The sequence below is a fragment of the Wyeomyia smithii genome, chromosome 3 (genome assembly GCF_029784165.1).
Source record: "Wyeomyia smithii strain HCP4-BCI-WySm-NY-G18 chromosome 3, ASM2978416v1, whole genome shotgun sequence".
NCBI lineage: Eukaryota > Metazoa > Arthropoda > Insecta > Diptera > Culicidae > Wyeomyia > Wyeomyia smithii.
Genome location: NC_073696.1, coordinates 204,739,217 through 204,756,931, shown reverse-complemented (window position 1 = coordinate 204,756,931; position 17,715 = coordinate 204,739,217). Strand labels below are relative to the sequence as shown.

At 39.4% G+C, this 17,715-nt stretch overlaps 2 protein-coding genes across 3 annotated transcripts in view; one reads left to right on the top strand and one right to left on the bottom strand.

Moving 5' to 3' along the window:
- Nucleotides 1–17,715, top strand: part of LOC129730753 (mucin-2) — a 182,590-nt gene that overhangs the window by 38,790 nt on the left and 126,085 nt on the right. The gene's annotated exons all lie outside the window — the stretch shown is intronic.
- LOC129730754 (uncharacterized) lies at nt 5,853–6,622 on the bottom strand. Its single transcript, XM_055690310.1, has 2 exons — nt 6,488–6,622; nt 5,853–6,428 (listed from the first exon to the last, which is right to left on the bottom strand). Exons 1-2 carry the CDS (start codon nt 6,555–6,557, stop codon nt 5,989–5,991), a joined length of 510 nt encoding a protein of 169 aa, XP_055546285.1. The 5' UTR covers nt 6,558–6,622; the 3' UTR covers nt 5,853–5,988.

Genomic DNA, 17,715 nt, shown 5'->3' with positions numbered 1-17,715 from the left:
CCTTTATCCCGACAAAATAAGTTCCTCTTAAAATAAACCTGTCCAGAGAGGAACGTATAGGGATATCCCTCCATGGTGGATGCAATCTGCCTCCAACGTGAATTTGACGCCTTCATGAATTGGTGCAACCTTAAATGTATGCTTGTTAATCCTGAGAACTACTCTGTAATTTCCTTCGCTCGTATTCGTCATCCAGTCATCTTCAACTATAAGCTCTGTGGTACTGAAATTCACCGTGTCGACCATGTAAAATATTTCGGCGTTATCTTGGATAGCCAACTATCGTTTAAACGGCATGTTTCCCACATAGTGGATAAGGCATCCAGAACTTTGAGATTTATTTTCCGCATCGCAAATTGCCGATTTTTCATTGGTTTACCTTTAATCGCACTAACGAAACTACTCATGCATCAATAATCATAGTGACCCATGAGTTAGCAAGAAAAATTGACAGCTCTATCAGTCAAACTCTAATTTTGATGGCGAAAAAAGTGTAGCTACTCCGTTCAGAAGTGTGCGCGTTCAAAGAACGGTATCCCGCCGCGTCAAGAACGGTCATCGTGCGGCACTTTGTGGACGCCGAGTATGCCCGTTCCGGCATCTACAACATCTTGACACTATTGGACAACGATCAGAGCATCGAAAGAAAACCCGGTTCCGGAGGGCCAGCGACCCTGAGCGAAAAGAAGCTTCAAACGATGCTGAAGAGGAAGACCGAGGGAAAAGTGGCTACATCACTGCGTGCACTTGGCCGGGAGGTTGATGCATGCGGTAAAACAGTGAAAAAGTATCTGGAGAACATGGACATACGTGTCAGGAAGTGGCAGTTCCGTCCACTGGTCTCGGAGCTGCAGCGACAGCGGTTGAATAAGATGGTCAAGTCAATTTTTCCGGCGAATCGCGACGTGGCAGTGGTGATGGACGACGAGACCTATCTCACCCTGGATGGCAACGACTGGGGTACTTCGTATTTCACTTCTCCCACGAAGGAAGTGAGCTCCGAGGTGAAATTTATTTCACACACCAAGTTCCCCAAGAAGGTGCTGCTGTGGCTGACAATCAGCGAGAAGGGGATGTCAAAGCCGCTCTTCTTTCGCCCCGGGCTGGCCGTGAACGGGGAAATTTATAGTACGAAGTGCCTGCCAGAAGTTGCGTCGTTCATCAAGAAATACCAAGCGGCTGAATATCGATGTGGTACCGAAGTCGGCGAATCCGCCCAATGTCCCCCAGCTGCGTTCAATCAAGAATTTCTGGGCAAACTTGAAGCGCAAGATCTATTACAACAGTTATTTCGCGAAAACGGTGGAAGAATTAATGAAAAAACGAAGAAAGAGCTTAAAAACATGCCTACACGCATGTTTTCGTCCGCCATGGCGAATGTTCCGGTTAACTGCCTGAAGGCCGCGCGCAAGGGTGTAGATTTTTTTTTTTGCAAATGAGATAATATAATTACAATTAATGGGAAATTGATCCAACTCAATTATCTGTCTTAGTTTTTTTCATCACCATCTGAAAAAAGTCCATTTTTTACCGCAAACGTTATGCTGAGGATACCTTTTCAACGTACTCACTACGCACAAAACAGCGCTATAGTCGGTATACAGCGAGCCTTTAACAGAGTTCCAGCCGTCTTCGATTTTAATTTATCACGTGATGCAATCCGCCGTCATTTTTTTTGACGTGGGACTACGTCTTTGTTTACTATACTGGGATGCATTCTGTAAAATTGGAAATGAAACTGGCAAATGTTACGTCAGATTTCAAACGTTAATAACAGCATAACCATATGATGGATAACAATAACCAATATGTTGTTGGATAGACAAAATGTAGAACAATTTTGTAATATGCTAGTTATCACGCTAATTTAATTGCTAAGCGGTAAAATTGATAAAAAGTTTCAATAGCAAATTTACGCGAACAATGAACCAATTACATGCGAACATTCCTAGCACAGACGACGTGAATGGATACCATCCGTTTCCTGTGATATTCTCTGTATCAATATCGAAATAAAAATTGACAGAGTCTCCCCGTCCCAACAGGTCTATTTATTTTTGCTTCCATGAGCTTAGACTAATATGATGTCTCGAAGGTAAAAGTTTTCCGAAAAGTTTGAAACAATCCCCACTCTTGAACAATTTCTAAACCTGCTTTCAGAACCTAATAAAAACTGATGTCTGAACTGAAAGAAAACATGCCAGTAAGAGCAACAGTACCAGTGGAGTAAAGAGCCGCAGGTCTCTCGTCGTCTATGATTGCAGCGGTACTCTTCTATTCGTACATTTCAGCGGTACACTTCTATCCGTACTACAGCGGTACTATTCGTATTGCAGTGGTACACTTTCGTTCGTAATTGTTGATAATTTTGTTTAAAATATCTTCTTATGTTTGCCAATTAATGAACCTTTGTAAGGGCTTCCATATTATTTTGAAAGTAAGATCCATATTATAGATTTGATTTAATCAGAGTTAAATAAGACAAAACCCTTCATTATGATAACGTAAGTATTATTGAATTTGGTTTTTAGGGATATATAGTTAATTCTGACTTTGACGCATTAAGAGAAATTCTTGGCGCTTCTTCAACAAGCACGATATGCTTGTGCCTTGTCAAATACATGTTGTTTGCACAAAAAATACTACAGGCATAATATCGTCAGATATAAACTATATTCTTTCGAGTGTTGTTGAATATATTTCAAAAATTGATTTCCAGGGGAGGCTGAAAATCAAAAATCCGTACAGTCGCTGAGCAAACACATTGATTCTGTCAGCAGACTCTTTATATTTTGTAACAAAAAAACCCTTGATTACAGTGTTTATTCCCACGTCACCATTTCATACAACCCTAGGGCTGTATACCTTGTAGTATTTGTGTTTCAGTCATCATTGGGACATTTGTTGTCTATTGATGTAGATTAAAAAATAAAATTTTAAAAACTTAGCGACAATAAAAGTCAATAAAAAATTATGTATGTAAAAAATCTCTTCACGCGAGTATCGGGGAGGACTCTGAAAGCGGCCGCCACAAATAGAATATCCCTTTCCGACCGAGCCCACACAATTGTGTAGGTAAAAAATGACTGATAAAAAAACCTAAATCGAAGCAAGTCCTATATAAAAACACTTGCATGCTCCTTTTTTTATTTTTCGTAGTAGCTGCGATGTTGACACTAGCGGTGTGAAAAATAAAACAACGAATAGGACGTTCAAATAGCGAGAGAGAAGATTTTGTTTAAGTCACCTTCTACCTACGCAATTATATAGGCCCGAATGGAAAGAGATATATACAGTTACGGAAGAAGTAGGTGTATACTAAAAAATATTTTTTACGCGGGGGTAACGTAGTGCGTAAAAGAACGCTTGAAAATAAACCGCGTAAATTCCTACATCCTCCTGCGAATGAAAAGATGAAAATCAGAAAAAATAAAAGAAGGGTTATATAAAAAGCCACGACCACAAGGTTGACGTAGAACTACATAAGCTTGTTTGTTACATTACTCGTAAGAGCAAACACTATACGGCGCAAGCGAGTTCCAACAGTCAGAAGGCATACAGGTTATAATAGGATTTCAATTTTAAATCGGATATGATGCTAATTGGACCTATGTGCTATCTCGACAGCGCAAATTATGGTGAATTTGCGTGTGACGAAGGCATCGAATCATCTGTTTAATAGCATGGAAGAAAGCAAAATATTTCGAAATCTTGTAAACATTTGATTCCCTTAATATTACTAAATCTTAATGACGTACTCTGATAACAAAAAGAAGGCTGTTTCCACACTGAAAACTAGACATGACCGGCAGATTGTGGCTGCCAGCAAGGTTTGAGTATTACCAGAACACGGCAGAGCTTTTTACTAGAGTGCCGCTGCACCTACCGCTGCGGCTATCCGCTGCTTGCACACGCTGCCGCTTTTGCTGCTACTATGTCCTATGTAGCATCCCCGAATATGTCTTATGTAGCCGAACTTCCTGAGAGTTGTTGTTCTACCTTAAAAAAAGGTTAGGTCAGATCAGCGAATATTCAGTAAGGGAGCATGCATAAATGACGTAGCTTTTTTTTAGGTTTTTTTTTGCCATCGTAGCATTTCGTCACAAAGTTAGACCCCCTCTATATAATAACGTATTATTATAACAACACATTTATTGTTGTCGTTATTTTGATTTTGACCTGAGGCGAATCGTAAAAGTTTTTCGGTTTACCTACGAATCGTTTGAGGATCATAGTTCTGTATTGTGAAACTAATCCTAATATGACATTCAATTCAATCAAATAACTATTAGAAAACTATACCTACCAATTTCGCGTCTCACATCGGCGGAACCGGAACTGCTCCAGGAATTCAAGAGCAACCGGTGGGCCGGTTCTCTCACGCAATCGAGTGCACTGATTTGCATTCCGCATTACTTAAGCGCGCGTGTGCGCAACCTCTTACGACCGCTTTGGCCAGTGCAGCAAATCACATTTTTATAGCCATTTACATGACTAGAGGTGTGCACCCCGCTAGCTGCAAAATATGAGAAACAAACACGAACGCCCATCATCGCGTATCGCGTTCGCGTCAGCTTCCTCGCTGAGCCCGAGAGCATCACGACAAATGGCCACATGCGCGCACAGTAAATGTCGTAGACCTTGAGTAGCGAAAATCGAAAGCATGGTAATTTTTACGGCCCTCTCTCCGACGACGATGGTGTGCCTGGCTCAACGGAGGCATGTTCTGATCTGGGTGCCATTTTGACCGGGTGCCTTTTTTTGAGTCCTTTCTATTCCTCACCAAGCCTATACTTACTGTTTCGGATTGCGCTTGCAGGAAGTACTATCGTGAACTTTATGTTTATTTATTAAACAATGTGAACCGGCTGACCTGAGGTTAGCATGTTGCGGAAATCACATAGTGTGTTCAGCTAAACCATTTAGCTTTCCACCAACAAACCATTCACATAGGTGTTGTTGAACTTAACATCAACAACATGTTCAGTTTCAAAAGATATCTTAGAGCAAAGTTTATATGGGCAATAATTATGTTTGAAATTGGTGCAATGTTCTTCAGCTACATCGTTTTTTTTTGCTGTTGAGTTCCTACGAGGTGGAGCGAAGGATATTTTCGAATAAAATATAACTGCCGCATATTTCAATGCTTGTTGTCATACGTTCAGTTTTTAGTTTGTCCAAGCCATGGACAACCAACATGGACTGTTGATAGTTTTCAGCTAAGTAGTTGACTTTCCAATACACCAGATTCATTTCTGGGAAACCGGATAAGATTGGGCACTAGGAGGTTCGCGACCGCGCAGCGCATTCAAGTCACTTTCCGTCCACATACAGAAAATATAAACAAAACTCGAAGCTTCATTCAAGTGACAATTTACGTTTGAATCGAGTGTATAAATGCAACACATAAACCTAGGATGTGCTTTTGCTCGTAAAATTGAATCGTAGCGGTGTTACAGTTTAGTCATCCGGGCCGCTGACAGTTTGGAATTGGCTTATGCAACTGTCAGCCGTTAGGGATGGACGTGAAATGACCGGTTGATAACTTCCAAGGACACTCGTATGCAATATCCTACGCTTTGAGTTTTGGACTGGCGCGGTCACACGTTGCTAGTGCAATTGCAAATTCCACGCAACCTCTAACTATAAATTTACTTCTCGGTGTCACCATGTTTTTGCATTCCCGTAGTACCAAATCGAACGCGCATGCTCTTTTGACGGTAACATGCTATTTATTACAACCTACCTCCACACAGCTGAGCTTGTACTCATGGTAATTCTTGGTAAAAAGTAAGAGAAAAATTCTTTGCAGTTATCAGATGTGAATGCATTCGATACGCATGTTTGCTGTCAGACACAAGTTAATTTATTTATTTTCGATTCAATCTTCCCGCTATGGTTTTCCCCTTCCGCAGAGGCGAAGGTTAACAATCGCAAGGCCATTGACTGCCGGTGCGTGCGGTCCGAGGTCACCTCGACCGGTTTCGGTTAGTGTTCCCGGCGTTTTGGCAGCGGTTGCAAGCTTCCTCTACGGTTGGCCAATTTCAGTGGTGGAGCTTCATCCTCGCTGGAAGATGGTGAATGGCTTCTGCGCTGCCTACCGGGATCAATGTCATATTTTTCACTCTTGTCCGGACGACCGGAAAACCCAGCAGTCGTGTAATGTGATTGTATCCTGGACGATGACGAGACTGATGAAAATGTAGACGAGGATGTTTCCTCCAATGCGTCATCATTGTCCATCGGATCGGATGCGTTGGTTGGTAGCAATTGACTCAGTTTGACACTACCGTAGGGGGTTTTGAGTAATACTCTCTTCTTCAATAGTTTAGTTGTAATTTTGCCGACAAAGTCTTCAACCGTTTCGACTCGATTGGATTGCTGGTTTTTCAGATGAACGTAGGCAACTAGCTCATCAAGAGAACATCCTGTTCGAAGAATTTGATGAATGAAATGTTGTGCAGGGGATTTCTTCTCGTGAACTTACCGCGTTTATTCCGTTCACAGTTGAAATGAACACCCTTTAGAACGTATCTGTAAAACTTTTTCGGAATCATAACTGTGATAGAAAATATAAATCAGATCTTGACAAATATTAACTTCTGCTTGCTGAAGGTCGTTGTCTACTATGATTATGAGATTCAGTTGATTTAAGGGGTTATATACCTTTTTGGTCGAGTAAAATGAATGAAGTTTGAATTTATTTTTAAGTGCATAGCACCATTTTCATTGCATCAAAGTGGTATTTATCTGAAAGAACAGTTTATCAACAACATTAAAATACGTTTGATCTCGAGATATACCAATTATTACTGGAGTAATGGCCGTTTCCCCGAAACGCTATTTTTTGCATGCGGTGATCCTGATAGAGACTCGGCGGGTCAACCGAAATCAAAAAACTAATATTATTTCATTAGTTTAGAAGTGTGCCGTGTCCTTGAAGGATCGCTTTAATGAGTATTTTGTTTTCAGTGCAAACGGGAACGTTTTTCCCAAAAAATGCACGTTTTTAACGCTAAAAATTGCATAAATAATTTTTTTTGCGGCAAAATGTAACTGTATGTTTCAAAAAGCTATCGTTCAAGGACCGGCTAATTCAATAACGAAAATTTAAAAAAAAAAGATGAATGAAATCGGTTCAGTAGTTTTCCCGCAATCAGCATCACGGCAAAGTCATTTTTCGGAAAACACTATTCCGAGATAATCGTGTGTAAAATTTCAAGTTTAGCTTATGCAGCCGTGGCGAGCGGCGCTGCAAATCGCTCTAACTTTCTTCCTATTGCTCAGATCTTCATGAAAATTTGTGAAAATGTTCTCAAGATGTTGTATTTGAAGATAATGCAATAATTTTTTTTTGGGTTTTTTGAAAACTAAAAAGGTATATAACCCCTTAAACCATTTGAAGAACGTACACGCAAAAGATCGAGAAAATGTTTACAAAAATCCAAAAAAAATGAAGTTAATAAATAAATTAATTTCTCATATTTCTGCATAAATTTAAATGCACGAAAAATAAACAAATTTTAAACAACATTTAAAAAAAAATCTCCGAGTTCTACACCGTGAAAGAAATTGTTATGTTTCTTTTCATCAACAGCAAAACAAACAATGATAGTTTTTGAAGTATTTGATACATGTCAAAAAATGATGCAATAAATCGCATACATTTCATGACACAATATAATTCAAAAGCGAAAAACGTCATTATCAAGACACTCAAAAAACAGGAGAGAACTAAGAACAAACGAGACTCAAGTGCAACTCGATAGAAGATTTTTACAGGTGACATAAAAAACAGCATTAGAAAATACCAACACAAGCGGAGCCGTGGGTATAATATAAACGATCAATGGAGACAAATAGCGAAAGAAGCATTGAGTGGCTTTTGATATTAACGTAGTATTTCAAGGTTTAACTAGATTTGAGAGAAAATATTAGTCATCAGGGGTGTGTAAGTAAAACGGTGTGGTAAAAATTTTAATTTCGTAGTTTGCATGCCAAAGTGTAATTGTCTTGCCATTGTGAGTTAAAGTTTATTTTCATACCAACCTGCGCTTCGACAGGTTCCAATTCAAACTTGTTTACTCTATACCATTCTGGTGCATTTTTTCCAGCAGCTGAGGAATATGGATGTGTTTACGCCTTCGGCCTCCCATCGGCCATCGCAGCCGGTAAACACGGTTTTGTTGCCTCTAACATTGTTTCTTCGTTTGGTTAGCCTTTGAGATGATGCAAAAATGATGGTTATTGTATACGACCGATCGCTATTGATTGCTCGTTATAAAGTCCGTATGCGAACGCGGGGCGGTGACCTTTGCGACGGATGGTTGTGAAAATGTTGAGCTAACAGATGATTTATTAAAACACAGCCATATTTTGCAGAGCGAAAAAAAGAGGGTGATGCTTGGACCAATTGAACAATAAAAATAGAAAATTGTTGCATTATCATGATGAAACTTCAAATAGCTCAGTAGTGCGTAGTGATCGTCGGCAAGAAGCAACGACGCAATGCAAACGCATTACCTGCAGCAGTAAACTGTATCTAGGTCGCGGATCGGTTCCGTTACATGCCAACCATAACTGTCACCGAAAGCTCCGCGTATGATTTAGGTATGAATATTGTGCGGGTGCGATAGACTTTCTAATTCGAAGGCTAATTTGGTTGGCTGTGCGCTTTCGCTTTTGTTTATTTATTCGAGCATCGATCAGCGCTGCATACAGATAACTATTAGTTGCTTTTGACCGTTGTCATGCTGATGCCATGGTGTAAAAAAGAGGAGTCTATTAGGACCCCACGCGGACAGTTTCGGTTCAGTACATATCACCAAGATCAGCCTACACTTTCCGAACACGCCAGCAATGACAATCATGCAATGTCTATCGGATAAGGTTTACCGCATCAAATCACGTTGATGGCAACTCTCTTCGGTGATGTATTAGACTTATAATTCACTTGCATAGCCCGATTCCACACCTTACGCCACAAGGCCAGTGCGAAGACAAATCATACCAATCTGCGGTGGTTTGCGCAAGAAAGCGATAACAATCAGTGGAAGCAGACGGCGTTTAGGGTTCAATTACGGTTAGGTTTAGTTTTATCTAATTTTATGGTTTTGTTGTTTCTGTACTGCAAATTCGAAGAAATCTAAAGTGTTGTTTTCTCTTTTTTTTCTTTCTGCAGGTAAGTTCGACGGACTTTGATTGGCAGTAAATGGCTGCTTACCGCGCGGTAGTAAAGTAATGTACATACAATCGAAGGTTGAATGTCGACGTGCCACGCGCGTTTCGAACGGGGAGTGCTCGAATGGAAAGGTCGAATTCTTCGATGAGGAACGTGATCAACCAACCAAGGCGAGATGGAACCGTCGAATTTAGTCGTGCATGTTAAGAACAAAAAATGCCCGTGGAATGGGTTATTCATTCGTTTGGGGAAGCACTTTTTAATTTGAACTTTGAGGATGGTTAGAAACATTGATCGATTGATCTGCTTATTTGTTTGTTATAACTTAGTTGATTCGTTCTTATCGAACTTGATTTTCGTTTAACCGACACACTAGGCTAATGGACGTTTTTTTTGCATTAATATTTTTCCAAATCATCGATATTTTTAGCGTAATTTAGGGTTCCACGTTCGCTCTCGTACGGTGTTGCAGCATTTTTGCCCGTGCTGCATTCTTCTCCTCGACTAACTGTTTGCATTCGCCGTCGAATCAGTCATTTCTATTATTCGAAACCCTTGTACCTAGTAGCGCTACAGCAGTGCTATTTATGGCGGATCGGATGCTCCTACAGCCATCTTCAAGTGTAGCTGCGCCAAGTTGCTATCCCGTGGGTAACGCTGGCGCTGCCTCCAGCGCGCATTCCTGTGCAGCCTCGACGTCTCGCAGTTGCTCAATATGTGGTCGTGGCGTTCGACTTACGCACCGATGGCCGTTATCATTGGACACGATGTGCAGGCCATTGAATCCGGTCTGTACATTGCCTTCCATCCTACTTCAGCACTCATGTCCCTAATGACGACTCTTACGTCCCGTCGCAGGCGGCTATATCGTAGACCTGCTCCAGCTGCGCGTAGTACGCTTCCTTCTCGTCTTTCTTCATGTGGACAGTGCACGTTAATGATGCTGTAGTTGAAGAACCGGCCCTTCATCCTCAACTTGCACATCCTTGCGTTGATCGGCTGCCACCCCATTACGCTTTTGTGCTGCCCAACAAAGTTCCTGCAGCGCTACGACTTCGAAGTTGCGTGGATGTAGCTTGTCGTAGATCATCCTGTCGCTTCGTGGAAAGCAGAGCGATTTGCAGTTCCATGTCCCAAGTTTCCAATCGTAGTCCTTATTTCGTTGCCTAGGTCCATGCCGGTTGTTCCGATCCGTATTATCTCTTACGTGTTTGTAACAAATTGTTTTCCGGGGCGGCTCGTTGGGCCTTCCCTAACCTCCTATCTCACCGGGGTACCATCGTGTCAGCTCTGTTTAGAGTCCTACGCTGACACCAGGACGTTGATCAGCCGCTCCTAACATGAAGGTCAGACGATTATTGCCGGAGGACAACATTCCCGGGTCAACACCAACCAGTTGTGTCCATGTTTGAACCGGAAGTCTAGTGTAATCATATGACTCGTGGAGGTGCGAGTGTGAAGGATGGAGTTACCACAAATACCACAAAAGATCAACACAATGGTCGCAGTGGTCCAAATCTTGACGCTCCTTCCAGGTTGTTAACTCACCATTTGAAGCCCAACGACAAAAAGGTTATCTAACGCGAATTCTATTTTTAAAAATTGTACCAGTTATATTAAAATTGAACGCATCTGCTACTGTGTTAAAACTGGCCTAAATGAAGCGTTGAAGCGTATTGAGTCAAATTGACCATATTGCGTTGAAGAAGGTTAAACAGAGATCTTGGTCTAAGAGATCGTTCGGGGGTATATATATCCAGGTTGTCGAGAATATCCATTGAATGCAGCTTGCGCCTCGAATCATCTCTGTTCAAGAGTTTGCATTTCTAAAAGCCAACAGCATTCAGTGTAGGCTGGCTGGTTTAAGGAATTTCACTAAGGAAGGAATCTTAGCGCATATCGTACAAATTTATGTTGAACGGATTCAATTCTGACAATCCAGGAGTTGTGAAATGGACACCATACAACGGAGCCAAATTCTAGGATAGGCCGCACTAGGGAGAAATACAGCGATCTAAGACAAAACGATCACGGAACTCGTTGGCTATTTTAAGGGGTTATATCTACCAAATGCTCAAAAAAGCAAGGCTTTTTTCATAATTTTTTTTTGAGATGTAAGGTATATAAATAATATATCATTGAATTGAGTAACTTTTGCAGAATGGAAAAAATATTTTTATTGCTATTTTTGTTACAAAATGGCGGCTGGCAGTGATTGCCGTGAACCGCTTTTTAAGAAGTTGTTCCGCGGCGAGCAGTAGAAGTCGTGCCCAACTCCACCTATAACTAAAACAAATTTTTTTCATTATCTACATATATGTCGCTAGTGAAGTACACATGATTATATTTTTAGAATTTTTCTTCGCAAAATGGCAACGGTTTGAAAAAAAAGTTATGTTTCGACAAAAAAAAAAATCGACTTTGATTGTTTATAACTTTAGTTGTTGTTAATCAATCGCTTAAATCGTGTGTACTTCACTAGATAATCTAATGAAGAAGCTACAGTTAAAATTTCAAGTCAATCGGATGTAAACTTTTTCAGTTCTACTGCTCGCCGATTTTGAAAACATGATTCGAGAAAAAACGCGTTTAAAGTTTTAAAATGCTATAAATCTTAAGAATCGCAATAACAAAGCCCCTAATATTTTTTTTTACCTCCAGTCAGCTATCCCCGCGCCGTAAAATTGTCCTTTCTGGGTTTTATTTTCCACTTCTTCCTTTTTGTCATCTGATGTATGGCTACGCCTAGCCTCTTTCGCGATGTCGGACATGCGATGCTTAGCGACTTTGACACAGTTGGCGCCCGATCCCACGCATAACTCAAACTTGTCACTCATATTTAAGTACTTTTGAATATAACTCACAGTTAAAAAGTATAGAAAAACTCAAACGAAGAATGTACACAACGAGAACGGCTGATCGACTAAACAAAGGAAAATTGTGAGTAAACACGTTCTGTAGAGACGCTATAACGGTCGAAATTTGATGCAGAGACCTCTATACTTCAAATTTGAAACACGATAACGATCGTAGGTAACTTCTGCTAGTTTACAAAGCCTCGAAATAAAAAGCAAAACTAAAATTAAACAAAAAATGTGATTTTGGAGTATAAAAGTTGTTCGGTAAAAATTGATTTAAACAAACTTTGAGTTTGGATCTGTACTTGGGCGATGTAGATTTTGATTCTTGGATAGTTATAGCATGATTTAGGCCAATAAAAATAAATGGCGAGAAAAATTTTTTTTTGGTAGATATAATCCCTTAAGAGCCAGTTCGCGAGAACCGCAACCACCTTTACAAGGGCGGTTGTATCAAGGTTCTCCGATCGGACTGAAACTTTCGTGGTTTATTTATCTGTATAATAGAAAAATGTTTTGCATAATGTCAGATTTTTTGAAAAAGGGGTAAGTGGGGTAAAAAAGCACGTCAAAAATTGATGTCCAAAAGTTGCTAAAAACGTAAAATTATTATAACTTTGTGTAAACTGAATCGATTGTCATGAAAATTGGCAAGTTTATTCTACTCTATAAAGGCAACAAAATGAGGGTTGTTGGATGTTGCTATCGAGAATACATGATGAGATATTCGCTTTTTTCTAAAAAAATAAGGTGATTTTCACAGCAGTTTTTCTCTTGCCAACAGATCTAGGATTAGAATCCAAATAATACGTTTTGTAGTGCAACTCAAGAGCTATATTAAAAAAATGCGCGATATATTAAAAAAATGCGACGCTATAACGGTCGAAATTTGATCCAGAGACCTCTATACTTCAAATTTGAAACACGATAACGATCGTAGGTAACTTCTGCTAGTTTACAAAGCCTCGAAATAAAAAGCAAAACTAAAGTTAAACGAAAAATGTGATTTTGGAGTATAAAAGTTGTTCGGTAAAAATTGATTTAAACAAACTTTGAGTTTAGATCTGTACTTGGGCGATGTAGATTTTGATTCTTGGATAGTTTTAGCATGATTTAGGCCAATAAAGATAAATGGCAAAAAAAATTTTTTTTTTGGTAGATATAATCCCTTAAGAGCCAGTTCGCGAGAACCGCAACCACCTTTACAAGGTAGGTTGTATCGAGGTTCTCCGATCGGACTGAAACTTTCGTGGTTTATTTATCTGTATAATAGAAAAATGTTTTGCATAATGTCAGAATTCTTGAAAAGGGGTAAGTGGGGTAAAAAAGCACGTCAAAAATTGATGTCCAAAAGTTGCTAAAAACGTAAAATTATTATAACTTTGTGTAAACTGAATCGATTGTCATGAAAATTGGCAAGTTTATTCTACTCTATAAAGGCAACAAAATGAGGGTTGTTGGATGTTGCTATCGAGAATACATGATGAGATATTCGCATTTTTTCTAAAAAAATACGGTGATTTTCACAGCAGTTTTTCTCTTGCCAACAGATCTAGGATTAAAATCCAAATAATACGTTTTGTAGTGCAACTCAAGAGCTATATTAAAAAATGCGCCTTTATAAAGATGTCTGAGAAAATCCATTTTTTCTATAACATGTTATTGGCCATAATTTCGAACCCATTGTGCGAGAAGCGAAACTCAGTTTTGTGTCATTGTTCTTCAATTGAGCTATAATTTTCAGGTTATGTTTGTTTATGCACTAATGCAATAGTTTGCAAAATTTGAAAGGAGAAGGGGTTTGTGGGGTAAACAGGCTCTTCAAAATCTTATATTTAGAAACTGCCCAAATCGTAAAATAATTACTCTCGGCTTACATTCAAAGTTACACGATGAAATGAGAGGTTAGTTTTGGAGCCAACAAGAGAATGAACGAATGTCAACAAAGCCACGTGATACTTTTTGTTGAGCCTTTTTTCAATATGCCCTTTAAAGAATTAAATTACCATTAGGAAAAAATTTCACCGGAAGATGCTCATAAAGCAATGATTTCAAAAATACACCCTTCTGCAGGAATTAAGCAATTCAAACCGGAAATGTATTTACCGGTAGAACAAATAAAATCGTTTTTCGGCCACTTTTCTTCGTTATATAGGCAAAATAAGCTTGAGCTGATACAGACAGTCTGTATATAAAAAACAGAAGGTTGAGTTCCGGATCGGAATGTAGCACCAAGGCTTTGATTTTTTAAAGCTTGAGCTAATAAAAGTTAGTAAAGATAAAGCATTGATGAATGTACGAGAACGTCATGAATATTGGTTGGTAATAATCAGAGACAGTAATCAGGTAACCCGCGGCAAAAAATTGAAAATTCGCGGGTGGCAAAATAAAAAATTATCAAAATTCGCGGTAATTTCGCGGCTTCTTCGGAAAACGCCAAATAAAGTGCTTTTTTGGTTAAAACAATAAAAAAATTGTTTCAATTGATTTTATATACGGCAATTTAACCGTACGATTCATAATTTCCGTATTATTTAAGTTATTCTGAGTCACGCTGCATTCCGCATCTACCTAGTTTCCAGGATTCGATAAACATTTATTTGCCAACAAAAAAATTTCAAAAGACCGTCCGCGTTTTGAATACTTTCCAAAATTATGATATCAGTCTCGCTGTCACGTATTTTTCAAAATGCAAAAATGCGTGCTACTTGAAATAAGTAGGTACATCTTGCAACTTCGATTTTGCATACCCTGGAATTCTACCATGCAAGTCCCCAATCGCCAAAATCTTTTCTTGAAGAGGATCCAGTAACCGAACCCGAAAACAATTCAACCCAGGCTGACAAAATCTCGTTGTAAGAGATTCGATTCCATCTTATTGGTTGCGTAGAAAAAGGCCTCCCGTTGCCATCGAAGTGCCCCTAATCTTTAGATTTTCTAGGTTGCTGGGTTTCGCGGCATTTCGCGGATGTTTGGTGATTTCGCGGCCGATACTGGATTTCGCGGAATTTGCGGCCTCCGCGAAATCGCGATTTACCACTATCCCTAGTAACAATGCATCAATCAATTCTCAAACATTGATTTCCATAAGGTTTTTTGTTGATACTAGAGCCACAAGTAAAAATGCATTCTGTGAAAATGCATTGAGTGCAATTGCTAATATGCTCGACGAGTGCTTAGATGATGATAATACAGATTTAAAATGAAGATGTTGAAAAATAGATTTTGTTTGGTTTTATACTACACTCGACCCCTTGGTTATTGAATTATTCAAAGGCCGTATTAAAAAAAAGTTTAACAAAACGTATCGCAAGGCTTTGTTGGCATTCATTCTACCTCTGTTAGCTCCAAAAATAACCTCTCATTTCATCGTGTAACTTCGGGAATAAACCGACTTTACGGTTTAAGCAGTTTCTGAATACAATATTCTGAAGAGCCGGTTTACCCCACTAGCCCCTTTTACAAAAACCTAAATTTCTGCAAACTTTTGCATTAGTGCATTAGTGCATAAAGACAATGACACAAAACCGGAGTTTCGCTTCTCGCACAATGGGTTCGATATGATGGTCAATAACATGTTATAGAAAAATGGATTTTCTCAGGCATCTTTATAAAGGCGCATTTTTTGAATATATCTAATGAAAGCTCTTGAGTTGCACTACGAAACGTATTATTTGGATTTTAATCCTAGATCTGTAGGCAAGAGAAAAACTGCTGTGAAAATAACCTTCTTTTTTAGAAAAATGCGAATATCTCATCATGTATTCTCGATAGCAACATCCAATAACCCTCATTTTGTTGCCTTTATAGAGTAGAATAAACTTGCCAATTTTCATGACAATCGATTCAGTTTACACAAAGTTATAACAATTTTACGTTTTTAACAATTTTTGGACATCAATTTTTGACGTGCTTTTTTACCCCACTTACCCCTTTTTAAAAAAATCTGACATTATGCAAACAAACCTTGGTAGTTTCAGCCGATTCGGAGAACCTCGAAACAAGACCTAGTTGCGGTCTTCGCGAACTGGCTCTTAAACATGAATCCGAGTTGTCGATTAGCTTTAGCGATGTTCTCGTTGCAGTGCAGTTTGAAAGATAGCACAGTATTAAAAATGACTCCCAGATCTCGAACTTGTGTCACTCTAGATAGAGGCTGACCCGACATAGTAAAGTCGAATAAGATTGGCTTACTTGTCCGATAGAACGAGATGACCCTACATTTTTGAACGCTTACAGAAAGAAGGTTTCTAGAACACCATAGGCTGGAAATATCCACTAGTTGCTGTGGCTCAACGCAGTCCGCATAATTTCTCACGACTTTAAAGAGTTTAACGTCATCGACGTACAATTCACGGCAACCTTCCGGAAGTAACAAAGAAATATCATTGATTCATAAAATAGATAGTAGCGGTTCTAGGTTTCTACCTTGCGGGTTTCTGGAGACATTCGTGAACTGCGCAGAAAGCTTGCTTCCTATCTTCACATAGAGTGTTCGATTCATCAAATAGGAACTAAGCCATTGCTACCAGATGAAACTTCAAATTTTCCAAGTTTAACTAAAAGCATTATGTGGTCTACTCGATCGAACGCAGCTTTCAGATCGATGTATACTGCATCTATTTGACCACCATTACTCATGTTTCGCAAGCAATTCGACGAAATTTCGACTGAATTAGTCGTTATCGAACGTTTCGGGCAGTTGGGACCCCGGAATGGGCGACACCGTGATGGAAGGTGTACTCACGCAAGATATCCAAACGTTTTTTGAGTCGTCCCCAAATCCACAAAATAAAATTCCTAGTGGCCAGGTATCAGAGCGAAGCGCGATTTCCTTGGAGGTTGAATCCTTCCCAATTTCTTACAAAAAGCTCATTACATTACTTACATAAAGCTCATGCTGTTGATTCTGCCCCCTTTGACGTAGGACTACGTCTTTGTTTTCTATACTAGATTACATTTTGTGAAATTGAAAATGAAACTGGCAAATGTTGCTTCAGATTTCAAAAGATTATAGCAAGCGAACGACTTAATGCATCTTAGTCATTTATATGTCGGTGGATAGATAAAATGTGTAACAATTGTATTTTCGATGTTTTGTGCAACGTAAGAACCGACGATCACATTATGCGACGGGACGCGAGACCAGACAAACAACACTTATTGTTCTTACAACATACAGTGAAATGGAGGCTACAACCTCTCAGTGCTTTCGCCTTTATGGCCGACTAGTTGTAAAGAAGAGAATGTTACAGTTGCATATTCAGTTTCTAACCAGCTGTAGAAGAAAAGGGCTTATACCCAAGTTTATAAATATGAAGCCATCTACTAATAGTGTAGCAAGTGAAATAGCCACTAATCGCGCAAAAAAGGTTTGGCTGATTGAAAAAATAAGGTGCAAACACAAACAACTTTCCGAAGTGGAAGAGCAGTTATACCCGCTCCATAAGAAGCTACTCCAAAAAAGTGCGTACCATACCTCAGCTGAGTGTATTGTACATAGGAGTGTGGAAGAGCGAAAAGACTGTTGGCGGAAGGTTTTGGATGGTATTCACTACAACCTAGACAAGCGTATATGTTGTAAGAACAATAAGTGTTGTTTGTCTGGTCTCGCGTCGCGTCGCATAATGTGTGTAACAATTGTTTGATATAATGTTTAACATTGTTGCTTTACTG

Bases quoted from the DNA above. Each gene is read 5' to 3' on its own strand.
- LOC129730754 (XM_055690310.1), bottom strand. From the start codon at position 6,557: ATGATTCCGAAAAAGTTTTACAGATACGTTCTAAAGGGTGTTCATTTC. The intron at 6,429-6,487 runs GTAAGTTCACGA...TTCTTCGAACAG, and splicing joins CTGTGAACGGAATAAACGCG to GATGTTCTCTTGATGAGCTA.